A 14,922-nucleotide genomic window follows, 5' to 3' on the forward strand; every position below is an offset into this window, starting at 1 on the left:
ATGTTAATGCCAGGTCTGAACAGGGACATTGTTTCCAGAGCCGTTCTTATCCAGAGCAGCACAACAGTGAGTCAGCAAAGAGGTTCAATGAAACCTGTAGACCTCTCTGTTGTGATGCAGGGTCTTTAGCCAGCAGGCCAGCCAGGGGTCACAAGCTTCACACTTTGTGTCAGGTAACAAGGTGAGGATTATGAGCTGTGTGATGACAATGATTCTCTCTTGAAAAATGTCACTTTAGGCCTCTGTTGTTATTTCACAATCCAGCCCTATCCGGTGTTATTTCCTGGTCCAGCAGACGTTTCATTCACAGTCCTGTTGGAGAGTTATTAGAGTCACACCCCCGGTTTCCAGCTTATTCAGACACAGATGTTATGGCATCGATTGGATAGTTAGCATTACAAGGGAGTGAAAAGAATGCTCAAAGGAAATCGGACTTGTGAATATTTGCGTTCCAAGGAAAAAGGGGGGATTTCCAGGATGTTTTTAAAAGGGTTTGATATCAGCTTGTTTAGTTGGTAACAGCTTGCATTTGTCAAGATGAAAACCGAGGCTGCAATTTGTGCGTTTTGTTGATGCCAGGAGTTCATTCTTTCAAAAACAGTTGTACTGTTAGTAGTCGCCTATGTGTTGTGTTGACACCTCTTTTTTGCTTGACCTTTCCCATCAAAGCCTTGGAACAAAACTGCACACATCTTCAAACACAAACCCGTACATGCCACCAGCAGGCACACACACAAAAATGTACTGTATGGTGTTCACACGCAAACACACTCGCAGGGAACACGAACATGCGACCCACCCTCAGGATGTAAGGAAATGAGGCTTTCTTCCTTCCCTGACCCTGAGCAGGCTGGGACTGGAGCCTGGCCTTTTCACAGCCTTTCTCTCCCTGCCGTGCATGCTGGGAATTTATAGTCCAATAATAAGCCTCTCAGAAAGTAGCTGTTCATCACAGGATGACAGACAACAGAGCGTTCAGCGAATTTTGCTTTGGCTTTGTGACGCCAATTTGTTTTCACATTCAGTCTGCTCGGAGGGGATTTGTGACCATTGCTATGCTATTTTCTCAGATTTATTGTCGCCAAAAACCTCCGTTTAGGAGGTTCCTCCAGAGGAATGCTGTCTGATGATATAGGATGATAACCAGGCAGCAGTGCGTTTCAGTTTGCTTTGCTTTCTGCAGTACTCCAGCTCGCTCGTGCTCAGAGGAACTCTTCCAGCATTCGGCGACTCTAGCAGCAAACGTCGCTGCAACCCCCGTGGTTGCAACGAGCCCCGTCGTCACCTCCGGGAAACGTCCACCTGCGACGGAGCAGCAGGAGGAGGCAGCGGCCGCAAAGACGGGAACCGCTGGAGTCCCGTTAGTCGCAGATGCAGAGCGAGATGAGAAGCGGGCCCGTCAAACGCTGACCTCTCCCAAACAGAGTCCCCCTCGCTTCCTTCCTGTGCCCGCTCCCGTGGCAACCACCACCACTACAACAGCAACAACCGATACAGGCCGACGGAAGGGAAGGGCGCTGAGTGAAAGTGACGACCCACAAGGAGGACAGTCTTGGTTGGACAGCAGTCTTCCAGCAACGTGAGCCCCGTCCAGCAACTACACTACATTTAATGAGTTTCCACCGCTTTGAACCAAAAACTACATAATTCAACTTTAAAATCAAGGGATCGACTATTCTTATGATCCTTTTGAATGCTCAATCTCAGCATGTGGCTTCAACTTCAGACCGCAACGGATGATTTAACTACCAAAAGATTGCATGACCTTTTTTCACATGAATGCAGATTTATATTGTTTTCTAAAAAAAGCAATTGTTATTGTACAGGCAATGCATGGAAACTCTGAAAAATATGTATTTTTTTCTAATTTCTTTGCTTTTCTTTCTGAAACTTGGAGAGGAAGAAACGTTTGAGAATGTGGTCTTTGATTAACTTCGCATGAAATTAGTTGGCAACCTTTGATTTCTTCAGGAGACCCAATTAGGGGACAAAGGCAGTGGACACTGCAACTTTGAATTTGATCCCATTTGAACCAGAATTATTTGGTAACTCTTGAATGCGTAAATTGGTCCAATCATTATCAATCAATCAAACATCGACCATTCCAATGTAAGCCAATAAAATACAGGCTTTAATGCAAGCTCTACTGTATCACGCGCTGAAAAAACATGCCAAGTAGACATTTCACTACAACAAACCATATGGCAGATAGCCATCTTAGAAAACAATCTATCTGGTCCTGATTTAGCGAGGCTTCTCTTCTCTTAATTTAGCCTCCTTGTTCTTTTGTGGCGAGAAACCACCGGCCACACTCTCACACTCCTCCAACATCACAGAGGCAGCTTCATAAAAAAAAAAAAAAGATGTGTATGAAGACCTTTTGTGGTTGAGGCCAAACCTACAAGTGGTGGTCACAGACAGAATGAGAGCCACATCCTTGATGTTGCTCTTGTGCTGTCTAACAAAAGATGCATGTGCTTCTTCTTTTCTTTTTTGTTAATAGTTAAGTGTCAGCTGCATTCTAAGATCATTGCCATCTGTTGGATGCTAGCAATGTTTTGGTTTGCAGGGATGCAGTAAACTTGTCCTCTGTTCTGCTCTGGCTGTGATTTGGATAAGACTGCCCCCTTGTGCTTGGTTTTAGGATCATCCTTAAACCCAGAAACTGACAGAAACATCTGTGCATAGATACAAAACCATACATGTTTAAAACATTATTAATGAACCATTCTGTGTTAAATCTGTTCAACTCATTGTCAGCTGTGATCACAACACAGTATGTGTTACCCACTAGCTATCAAATATCCCATCACTGTGTTTTGATATTCACATAGAGTGAATGACGTGTATTCATTTGTGATTGTGCTCTCTCTCCATGCTCTCTGCCTTCTGTAGATTCAGCCGCACACATAGTGTGTCAGATGACCCACAGTAAGTTGCCCATTTACTGCTCAGAGGCTCAGCTGTCTGGCCCAGCACTGCTCTGCACTACAAAACAAAGCCCGCTCAATAACTCATTCAATCATTCACTGAGTGTTCGAATTGGATTTTTCTTAACGCAAGTGGGAAAATCTGCCAACGGTTTAATGAAGTAATTTAAGAGACTCTCTTGAAGCCTTCAGCTTTTTTATGGTATTTTATTGATGTTCACATGAGCAAATATTTTGTGTAAGTTTTTAAAATCTTTATGTTTGATCATCTTGTAATTACAGAAGCCCTGAGAGGCAAGTGAGAAAAAAACAATTCTGGTGATGCATTTTCTAAATCTGATGTAACTTGTTTTCTCTCCTGTGTTTATCACTTAAGAACAGGTGAAAAAAAGGTTTTGCCAGGATAAGCTTTCTAAGTTCCCTATTTTTCCTTAAGTGTTTGTTATTGTAATACTCAATTTGGCCACAAGAGGTTGAAGTACACCACTACCCCATGTTCTAACTAGGACTAAAAGCATTTATGTGTTCTTCCAGGTGAGTTTTAATTTACATAACTTACTAAAACACAATATACTCTATGTACCTTGTGTTACAGTGCATGGAGAAATTAAAACTGAAATAACATGCATGGAGTAGTGGAGCACTTAGGCCTCATGTGGCCAAAATGAATGTTACAACTACAAACGCTTACAAAAATTATCCTGACAACAAAAACAAATTCACCTGCCAAAACCTTTTTTTTCACCTGTTTTCACAGTTAATGAGAAAAATAACTTAAAAAGATTATCCTGGCAAAAGCTTTTTTTCACCTGTCATACACACAGGAGAGAAAACCATTTACATCAGACTTAGAAAATAGATTTTTTTTCTCACTTGCCTTTCAGGGCATCAGTTTTTAATAATAGAAACATCCCAAGAATGTAATGTTTTCCACAAAAGTACTCAATACTCTCGCCAGGGTAGAAAATCCTCTAAAATAGCCCCTCAAAGCCTTCATGTAATACATCTTACTGCTAATTCTCTACTGAATCTCATTAATTAGTGCTTTAATTTATCTTAGCAGCTCACACACAAGGAATGTTTTGTCACAATTTTGAGTTACATGAGATTGATTCATTTATAAAACCACATTGAAGAGTGAAATGACCAAAATATTCTTTGTAAAGATAGTAATTTTCATAGATTTCTGTTTTCATGGAGGTGTAAATGGTCAGTAAGGTGTATCACTACATTTGTTACAAGATGATCTTATATGATTGAGGACAACTCTTAACAAAAGTTTTCTTTACATGGAAAACAAAAATGTCTCCCAATTAAGCAGATTTTTCCTACTTGCATTACTTAAATTCAAATTATGAGTTAAATGGCTTGTAAAGGTGGGCATTTTTGACAGTCTGCCTCAATAGTGTCAAACAACGTCCCTAGACCTTACACTCGATCTGAAATATGAAAATGTTTTCAAAAAATTGTCGTCATGCTTCTTTTGCCTTTGTGGCTGGCAACAATCCAGTCCTCTCAGATGTATTCAAAGTGCCTGCAGTAGTGGCTGTGGAGAGGACTTACTAATCTGTGCTGATCGCACATCATCTTAGTGCTTCTGCCAGCTGCATGTTTCATGTAACGCAACCATTTCAACCACCCTCCCAACACCCCATCCCTTACAAAACAAATCATCACGGTAATCTGCTTTGCTAATGTAAAAAGTGCAGCTTTTCATGAAGCAGGAGAGATGATTCATAACCAAGAGATGACCCAAATGTGTGTTTAAAAGTTTTGATTTAGAGGAGAAGTTATTCAGTGTTGCACCCGTCCCACCGAACAAAACATGTCAGTCATCTCTTAGATTGAAAACACTCTTCTGCCAGGTTATTTTTTTACCTTTTGTATGTTGGTAATGCATACATTTTCTGAGTCAAAACAATTATTACACTCATGACTTTAATGAGCAAGAATATAATGATGTTACCCTCTAAGTCTGCGATGAGCCGCATGCTCTTAACTAAAAGGCTGCACTTTACTGTCTTGTCTGTAATCTAAAAATGGATGCTTTAACATTACTGACTGAACAAATATAAAGACTGTAAACTCTCTGTAACAAGGCTTTGACTGTATGAAGACCATACTGGTTGTTGCATCTCATAACACGTCACAATGTTACTCACAACCACAGGTACCAAAGGTCTCATTATACGACATCTTAACATCCTTAATGTAATGTAATGTATTTCCTGTTGAAACAAATGTTGGAATGTGATGTGATTATCCAAAAGAACAAACCAAAGGAAAATGACTTATGTCTACTTAAAAGAATTGTAAATGTTGTGTTGGATTCTAAAATGTTAGTTTTGCCTGCAGGGTGAGCATGAAGTTACCTTTGAAGATGGACAGTTTTCCCTTCCTGTGGTCAGGGCACTTTCACAAGCCCTCATTCTGTCTGTTTCTGGTGCGGTTCAACTGGTGCAGTTCATTTGGGCAATTATGAACGCAGTAATTGTACTCTGATGCCGGTCTGAGACTGCTTGCGAGAGGTGGTTTCAGACCATTTCCAAGTGAACCCTAGTGCGGTTTGATTACAGTGAGAAATAATCCAATTGCAGAAAGTGAACCAAAATGCAGAAGGATTACAGGTTGTCTGTGCGGGCATTTGTTGAGATGGACACAGGTAAACGATAGGTTAACATGAGTGGGAGAGGGCTTGACCTGTTCTTCTGCAGTAGTCTGATGTTTGCTTGACATCTGGGCTGAAGAGAACACACAGACTATGCTAAATAAAGTCCAGAAAAATAGTGACGTCATTCGAGATAAACTAATTTGTGCGCATAGTAGATCAGTGCTTTTTTTCCCCCTAATGATGGATTGGCACAAAAGTATTTTTGTGGATGAGGTGTTTTCTTTGATATTACTGTGAAAAACTTAGATTTTGGATGGAATATCACCTGTTTAGCCATTGCTGAGTCTTGGAAAAGGTTAGGTTCAGGATAAAGATGCCCACATGCTGTACTTATAGTACAATGCACTGAGGAAAATGGAATCACTAGCAGACTAACTAAAAAGCTAAACCATATCCTACTCAAATAATGACTTGTCAACTCATCTTTTTCATTATCCATATTCTCTGTCCCTCCTCTCCTCAGGAGTGTGAGTATGATCGACATGCGTGGCGAGGAGGAGGGCATCTTGCAGCCCCACAGTCAGGTGCGTCATGAGCTGATGCACAACCAGTACAACATGATGAAGGAAGAGGACGATCACTGGCAGGACGTGAGTATCTCACATTTGTCTGACTTTATGTTGTTATTTCTCTCAGTCTGTGTATTTATTTATATTTGATTAAAGGTATAGTGTGTAGGATTTGGCGGCATCTAGTACTAGCAACATGGCGGACTCCGTGAAGAAGACCTGCTCCCTATGTAGATATGAAGGGCTCATTCTAAGCTAACGAAAACACAACTGTTCTTAGTTTCACATAAATATACACTAAAAAAACGTAGTTATGAATATTATATTCTGTTTATGCTAATAGATCCCCCGAAATGTTGCACACTGTTCCTTTTAAGATGATTTTTTTTCTGGATTGAGATCACTTTTGTCTCAACTGCACATTTTTTATTCCTTGTCTCCATTGTGTCAGGAGTTTATCAGTTAAATGCAGTGAATTTATTGCCTGCAGGCCGAAGCACAAACTCCAGTAATGTTTTGCTGTGCCCCAGTTAAACAACTTCAATCAGTTTTCTAAGGCCACAGCCGAGCTGCTGAGCCAAGCCCTCTCGCCTTGTTTCACTTGGAACTGAAACACTTTTCCGTTCTGTTTGTGTGTCAGGACCTGGCCAAATGGAAAAACCGGAGGAGGAGTGTCTCCCAGGATCTGATCAAGAAGGAGGAGGAGAGGAAGATGATGGAGCAGTTGATGTCAGGAGACCCCTGCATCTCCCAGAGGAGGAGAAGCATCAAGACCTACAGAGAGATAGTGCAGGACAAGTAGGGGAAAGACACACAAACATCTGTATACAGCTAAAAACAGCAAAGCTAAAGAAAACAATAGTAGTATAGTGGAAAACTAGGTCTTTCTCAGAGAACAGAAGTTAATCTTCATTTTTAATTCCTGTTAGTGGCACAAAGGTGTCAGCAGCTCCTCCTGGAGTTCATTTAAGTAGGTCTCCCACAGAGAAAATAATAAAGAGGAAGAGCAGGTCAGCTCAATTGATAGTGAAGAAGAAATAGATGTCTTGGTATGAAGGGTAACGCCGGGTTTACACTGGACGCAGAAGCGTGTGTCCTTTCACTGCCCTTGTAAACATATTGGGCAGTTTACACAGGACGCACCGTGACACTGAGCTCTGCAGCCGGCTCGCAATCTTCAGCGATATTTTCGACATCTGGTCTTTTTTCTCCCAGTGATGCGAGCGAATCTGACACTGATAATCTTCTATAAATATATAATATATGATAAAATATGCATCCAAGACACACTTTTGACTTCCCTCCCCTCTCTCCCTGCTGTTCTCCCGCAGTTTCAATACCCCCGATTCCCTCCCACCTCCAATCAAATTTCAAACTCCATCCACTATGTTTAGCCTAGTGTCACTGCTGTTTGTGACTGTAGTTTTTTCAATTATGTAGTTAAGTAATATGCTTTTGGTGTGAACAACCAGGCTTCTGCTCGGGAGACAATTAACTTAGCGCAGCGCTTCTGCATCCAGTGTGAACCCGGCGTCAGACAACAGTTTTCATCTTTGATCAAATCTATTTTAAATATGATGTATGATGTGTAAAGGTTGAACCAGTTGTCATATCTACTGCCAATAGAGAGTAGCAAAGTTAACATCAAACTGGGTCATACAGTATCAGTTGCTTGACATTTCACAGCTGTTTTTTGTTTTTTTATCCCTTCTGTACCTCCTTCCCTCTTCAACAGGGAACGTCGTGAGGGTGAGCTGCGGGACGCGTACAAGAGAGCCAGAACCCCAGAGGAGGCATCCTTCATCCTCTCACGTTACGCCCAGCGTTTCTCCATCAGTGAATCAGTCCTGGAACGCCTACAGTTGCCAAAGCTCCTGGACGGCAGCATATCCGCTGATCCCTCCTTACCCTGCTCGCCCTTCCCTCTCTCCCTCTCCCTGACCGCCTCCCCAACCACCCCAGACCCCTTCGACGTGGACCCCAACGGGCCCATGAGGTATCTGCGCCAGCAGTCCGCCCCGGCTCCGAAGTTCACGTCCACACTGGAGGCCCGAATTGAGGAGTTTCCCAAAGACTCCTCGCATCAGCGGCCTCAGATCCGCTCCCGCTCGTCTGAGCCCCCATCCACTAGAACCCTGTCGCCCAAACCGGTGCCTTTGCTGATGCCCAAGCCTTACTTCCAGCCCCGACCCACAGCGGCTGAACCATGGCCCAGCAAGGTGAGACTGACTCAGAAGCACTTATGTCATTATTATGTCAGATCACTTCCCAACAAATGCTGCAGAAATGAGTCCTAAAAACCCAGAAATGAGTTTGCATTTTAGCACTTCCGGTTCCCTCGTCTGGAAGTCAATGTTTTTTTTAGTTAATGCCTGAATTAAAGTCTGTGGTTAACACAAGCTTAAGAGATTTTTTAATGTTTTGTTCTACGATATAAAATATGTCAGTAAATATTCCACTCATGAATTTTGAAGCCTTTGTGTCTTAAAAAAGGCGGTTTCTAACAAGCGGCTAAATGAGACTACTTAACGCCATCACGCCGACTCGTCCGCCTTTACAGCCTCGTTGTGTATACTCGCACTCATGCAACCTCAGTGTAGTCAGTTTATAGTGTTTATAACATTAGCGTTTTACTTCTGGAAATTGCATTCCCGCTTCAAAAATCATAAAAGTGGTTTTCATTTGAGAATATTATCTTGCTGAACAAAACGTGTAAGTATCATAAACATTTGTTTGCCACAGAATTTATTTTCTAAGTAATCCAAAACTCACTGGAAAAATCCCATTGGCCTTTTGTCCAGGGAACCCAGGGCGATGCTAACTTCCTGGTTGGCCGACAAAAATACATCATCCCTGCAGCACTGGACACATTGCTGCTGTAAATGTGCTTTACAGCATCCTCTATATCCCACTGTGGGTCGTTGCCTTTTGAAGTGTCTACAGACCGGTACACTTCACAGTGTACTATATTTAGGTTCCTTACCCGTGATAATAAAGTTCTCCTGATTGATATGTAGTTAGTGTAACCACAACAGTCCTGCAGTGGGCATGGTTCAGGTCTTGACCACTTAACATGTGGTCACTTCCCGGCGTTGGCTGCCCTTCTCACAGGCTGCCGGGTAAATTCCCCTCCAGCTCTCTTGGCAGCTACATAAAGATGCCTCAGAGCCGCCATGGTGATGAGCCGGCTGGGTTCTAGGAAAACACAAGACTTCCCCTCCCAGACGAAGCATGTAATGTTTCAATTTAGCTCCGAGTGCTCTCAACAGGATCCATTTCCTTTTCTTCTGGAAAAATATCCAAATGGGGAATATTCAAAATGAGATCTTGTGTTTTGGTGTGGCGGGGAGGGAGGGGCAGATTATTACCAGACCAAATGGAGCACAGCGCTTTTCTGGAATGTCTTGTCCGGAGTCTGAGCGGAGCCCCGCTTTCAATGGAGCCCTCTGTTCCCTATTGACTTAAGAAGTTGACAAGTAGGGCCCTCTCAATGTGAAGTGGGCTCCCAGCAGACAAAGAGGGCCCACACAGGCTGCTAGGAGAGGGATGAGAAGGTGGAGGCGGAGGGGGAGCCTGCATTCACCCAACTCCACCACTGTGTCTTAAGTTACCGCTCACTAGGAGCTCCTCACACATACATTAGTGCCTCTTTGTCGTAGAGGCCGGCATGGTGTTGTGAGCTAGATGAATAGCTAATAACGAACAGAGATGAGAGGCTGGTAATGACCACAAATGAGAGAGGGCACTGGGTTTTTAGGTATGGGGTTTATTTAAATTTCTTTGTCATCAATTCATTTAGTTTACTATTGAAATGTTTTTAGATGGTAGAGTTTCCTGCAGATGTTTCATACCTATAAACCAATTTTTCATTCATCCACCTAAGTCATATTTTTAAAGGTAAGACTGGAAAATAAAAGAATTTAACAAATTATAGACATTACAAATCTCATACAGATGCAAATTTACTCGTATGCACTCAAGTTTGAATAACTAAACAATCCCAAATCCCTTTGAATTAAACAGAATAGCCACAATATCCATTTTAGAGAGGTTTTAGTATTTTATTTTAAGAAAAAAAAGTCAAAATTCTCTGATTCCAGCTTCTTAAATGTGAATATTTTCTGGTTTATTTACTCCTCTATGACAGTAAACTGAATATCTTTGAGTTGTGGACAAAACAAGACATTTTGGGACGTCATCTTGGGCTTTGGGAAACACTGATTGACATTTTTCACCATTTTCTGACACTTTTAACAAACCATTAAGCTCATCTTCAAGCCCAATTCTTCAACTAGTCATCAACATCAGAAGTGAGCCAATACATTACTGAGTACAAGGCTGGTGTATTCAAAATAAAGCATATTTTAAAGTATCTTCTTGAGCTCTGAAGTACGTACATAAAGCCAGTATTAAACCTGTTCTCTGTGATTTAGGCGGACGGTTTGCTCCGGGTCAACGGCGACATAGGAAGTGATGACGTTCCCACCACGCCTGAGAGTCTAGGAAGGGAATCTCCTCCTCATTTCCAGGCGTCCCCTTCCAAAACCGGCAACAGCACCGTAGATGCTCCCTCGTCAGCACCCTCGCCAACACGCATTCCACGCGCCTCGACCGGAGGAGGAAGCCCCGAGTCAATAAAGCCCAAGGAGGCACAAAGTGGCACAGAACCGATTTCTAAGGACGTCCAAGAAGAGAAAGTCATCGAGCATTCGACGCCACCAAGCCGGCCCACCTCGCTCCCATCGGTCAGGATTAGGATCTTTTATAGTTGATTACTATAAAATCTGAAACTAAAATTAAAAACAGGTCATTAGTGTGCTAGAGGAATCCTAAAATGAATCACCTGTGCTCTCCTGTCAGCTACCAATGGATTCCTTAGATTTTCTAGTTTCATATGATACCAGTAACTAAGCCTGCTACAACCTAAAAATCGCAAGTTGGGTTAATGCGTTAAAGAAATTAGTTTAGTTAAAACTAATCTCAGACTTGTTTAGTTTGTTATTCAACTTTGAAACCATCTGTGACTCTTATAGGAGCTGCAGAAGCCAGAGGAAAGCTTTGTGAAGACTGGGAGCCAGTCAGTAGCTGCTCCAGAGGAGAAGAAGTCAAATGCTGCAGCTCAACAAATGCCACCTGCAGGTCTGAACAGCATGTTGCTATGCTGACCCCTTGTGGTTGCTCATAGACTTGTGGACTGTTTTAATTTGACCTTTAGCTTTTGGAAAACACAAATAAAACAAATAACGTTGAGGGAAATAATGTTTATTATATGATTTTAACTGATAAAAATGTGTTGTCTGTGTGTTTTCAGAAGCCAAACAAGAACAACAAAAACCTGAACCATCTGTTCAAAGCATCTCCAATGTTGTCCAATCAGGATTCAGCACACAGCAAAGTCAGCCAGTTACTTTACAGGTGAGGCTGCTAACCAAACTTTAAACTTTAAAGAAACAGTCACCCAGCCAGCAAACGTATAATCTTTGAATTTCCCCACAGGCCGGTGTTCCCTGTTTCCAGGAGTCGTCACAGAGAAGAGAGAACGTACCGAGCTTGGCTACACCAGAATCATTTGAATATCAGCCGCCAAGGGAAACGCCAGCAGGTTAGTGAACTCTCTACATCCAAACACCGAGCCAGCAGCTTCTTTTCCATACATCTTTTGTTTCTGAGTTTGATTAGCATATGCTCCTTGCTGGCTTGTTTTCCCCTTTGCCTTTCAGCCTGGCTCTCTTTCTGTTTTGTTGTACCCAATGATGTTTAAATCAGAGTTAAAGGGGAGTTCAATAATGTGTGAATACTATCAAGCAGCATAAACTCCTGCTTCACCTTTTTTATCTGCTCAACAGACAAAGATCTTTAATTGGCACTTACACTAAAGTCCCCTATTCACTTTTCTCAATGTAGACGGTTTCACAACAACATGTATTAAAGAGGTTAAGGGGGAACAATGGCCATTTTTAAAGCATTTATATTATTATGGAGGCAATATGACATGATGGAAAATATACTGCAATATACAGTGCGCCGGGAAACCACAAGGTGGCAGCGTCATCACGGTAAACAGCAACTGACTGTCAGTGATGATTTGAATGGAGAATAGAATTTCAACAACATTTGCAATATAAATAAACATGCTGTCACTTTTGTTACCAATAAACAGTTATTGTTTATTGTTAACTGTTTTATTAACGGACTGCTCCGTTCCAATGGACAGCACTTGCATAAACTACAACTACTGGAAGACAAAATAAGTCAGAAAGGTATGAAACAGTTTCCCTGTCTTGCTGTACTGCCATTTTTATCTGTTGTCATTTAAACTGCCGCATGCATACGTCTAGGACTGTGGCTGTTGAAGTCATGCATGCGTATGTCTAAAACTGTGGGTCTGCGGGGCTCTTCGGCTCTGCAGGTCGATGAATGTCCGTACATGAGCGAGTTGCAGTATATTTTCCATCATGTTATATAGCCTCCAGAATAATATCAATGTGTTGTACCCCTTTAACTATTGCCATTCAAATGTAATAAAAGCACTGCGTAGCAAGTAAAAGCAAGTTAAGATTGTCTTGAAATTCTAGTTGGGTAGAAAACACCTTGGCTTTATACTAAATCTGAATTACAACCTCTTTAAATAAAATGAAATTCATTTAGAGTATCACAGGAGCAGAACAGTAAAAGCCTTCCCAATTTGATTTCTCCAATTCTTTGATGTCCATACCAACATCTGGTTTTGACATCTGTCTATCCCTTATCACTCCCTCCCTCCCTTCCGTCCCTCCTTTCCTTCCACCCACACATTTTTTTTATTTCGCTATAGAGTTTGCAAACAGTGTCAGGTCTCCGCTGGCAACCAGCAACCCTAAGTTACGCTGGGAGTTCTTCGTCCCGCCAGGTAAACCCCGTCATTCATCGGTAGAGCTCATGTTTCCGTCCCCGGGTGCTGAACGCGCAGGGTCTCCTTGCCTTTTCTTCAAGGGCTAGACAACAGCCCTTCAGTCCCATCTCTTGTTGTTCACTCATTTCCAGTGTTTTGTGGATGATCAGTGATGAGCTCTCTCTCTGTTGTAAATGTGTTTTGAATTACAATGGAGAACAGATGCTCCAGGTCTAACTCATCGGTGTGTTGTCATTGTTTGTTTTCATTGTTTTCAAAGAGTGCACTTTTTTTTTTAATCATATTGGTATCGCTATGGTGATTATGATGAAGTACATCACCTTTATGAAAATCATCATGGACGACCTACTTAAAGGGTGATTGTTTTTGTGTCTAACTGACTAATAAGGACAACAATTTCTGAAATTGGTCCAGTATTGAGGGAGAACGCTGGGCTGCAGTATGGTGCTATTGGGGCAAGCTGGCACCGTCATTTACGTCCACTAAAAGTGCTTGTTTTTGCCATGACAGGCTCTGATTGTTATTATAAATGTCTGACATTATGGAAAGAGTCTTGCTCAGGGAGAAGTCTCATTCTGAAATCTGGCGAGGTGACGTGTTGCCGGAAGACAACGGTGGAATACATCCATGGTGGAAACGGAGTGCCGGCCGGGAAGAGTTTGTTGTGTTGGAGTACAGAAAGCTTAGCTTAGTGTTATCTAAACGATTTTCAATGTCATGGCTGAATATTGATGATTTCCACAATGTGGAGGAGGTCTTTGAATTTGATGGCCGCCCGTATTTATTTGAGCCAGAGTATACGGATATCACAAAATAAAAAACAGACCAGATTAAGCAAAAGGTAAGAATTTTTTTTTTTCTCTGTAGGGTCCTTTCCATAATGTTGTTAGACACTTATAATAACAGTCTGAGCCTGTCAGTGGCACTTTTAGTGAACGTAACGTTACGTTGGCACTGCTGATTTGCCCTCGCAGCTCGTTTTGCGACTGACGGTTACAGCGTTCTCCCTCAATACAGGACTAATTTTAAAAAAAGTGTTGTCCCCATTTGTCACTTCTGGGACACAAAAACATACAGAAGTTACCCTTTAACCTTTCTAAACGATCAGGTTTATGTTTGCCTCATTGTGCTTTACATTATTGTATTTCCCACCAAAAGCTACAACATTAGGTCTACCTCAACATCTGAATCACTCCGACCCAGAGTGATTTTGAAAAAGTTTCAATTTACAGCTGAACACATCAAAACATAAAGACAAAATAAGCGCCGGAAAAGACAACATCTTATTGGAAAACTCCAGATGTAGTATGTTGCTTTTGGTGGACGGCTCTCTATCTTTGTTTTCTTTCATCAGCATCTTTTTCTCCTTGTCAAACCAACACTTGGTCGTCTTGTCATTTTCGTAAATATTCGTCCCATCAAAAGACATTGAGTTTAATGACCTGTATCCAAAATGTTTGTTTAAATTGTATTTCAACTATTGTTCTCTCTCACACTTCCTCTACAGAAGAGATGGAGAAGGATCGGCGTGGAAACGTGAGTAAAAAGCATCATCTGACGACATCGTATTTTGTTGTCAGACTCTGAAAAATCCTTTTATTGCTTCTCATCTGGCTCATCATCTCCTGGGTTACAGTAGTGTAGTTTAACATGCTGCATGTACACAGAGATAAAAACACAAGTCAAATGCTGAAAACATTACAACATTATGTAAGTCTGCAGGTAAGATGAAGGAAAAATCTCCAGGTACCTTTATAAAAAGTATTTTTATCTAAATATGAAACAGACTGCCTGCATCTTTACAATTCATCATTTTCTGAGATCAGGTGTTAGTTTTTAGTGCTCACTGTCACATCGTAGGACACACAGAGCTGTTGATGTAGCATGCCAGATGAGGATGCTGTAGAAAACGGCCGAGAC

The 14,922-nt window shown here is 41.8% G+C and overlaps 2 protein-coding genes across 17 annotated transcripts in view; one reads left to right on the forward strand and one right to left on the reverse strand.

Moving 5' to 3' along the window:
- The window catches only part of fgfbp1a (fibroblast growth factor binding protein 1a), a 303,976-nt gene that overhangs the window by 159,670 nt on the left and 129,384 nt on the right, over positions 1 to 14,922 (reverse strand). The window lies entirely within an intron of this gene.
- LOC141775594 (LIM and calponin homology domains-containing protein 1-like) overlaps positions 1 to 14,922 on the forward strand; it is a 94,493-nt gene that overhangs the window by 67,785 nt on the left and 11,786 nt on the right. For 8 of the 16 annotated variants that reach the window (XM_074649097.1, XM_074649091.1, XM_074649098.1 and 5 more), the window contains 11 exons: positions 1,184 to 1,579; positions 2,896 to 2,931; positions 6,065 to 6,191; positions 6,751 to 6,908; positions 7,846 to 8,329; positions 10,544 to 10,855; positions 11,144 to 11,249; positions 11,422 to 11,525; positions 11,607 to 11,712; positions 12,925 to 12,999; positions 14,510 to 14,538. In XM_074649097.1, coding sequence (XP_074505198.1) covers positions 1,184 to 1,579; positions 2,896 to 2,931; positions 6,065 to 6,191; positions 6,751 to 6,908; positions 7,846 to 8,329; positions 10,544 to 10,855; positions 11,144 to 11,249; positions 11,422 to 11,525; positions 11,607 to 11,712; positions 12,925 to 12,999; positions 14,510 to 14,538 — 1,933 coding nt within the window. The remainder of the gene's footprint in view (positions 1 to 1,183; positions 1,580 to 2,895; positions 2,932 to 6,064; positions 6,192 to 6,750; positions 6,909 to 7,845; positions 8,330 to 10,543; positions 10,856 to 11,143; positions 11,250 to 11,421; positions 11,526 to 11,606; positions 11,713 to 12,924; positions 13,000 to 14,509; positions 14,539 to 14,922) is intronic. The other 8 variants (XM_074649096.1, XM_074649099.1, XM_074649100.1 and 5 more) reach the window with 3 other exon arrangements.

The sequence above is a fragment of the Sebastes fasciatus genome, chromosome 10 (assembly GCF_043250625.1).
Source record: "Sebastes fasciatus isolate fSebFas1 chromosome 10, fSebFas1.pri, whole genome shotgun sequence".
Lineage (NCBI taxonomy): Eukaryota > Metazoa > Chordata > Actinopteri > Perciformes > Sebastidae > Sebastes > Sebastes fasciatus.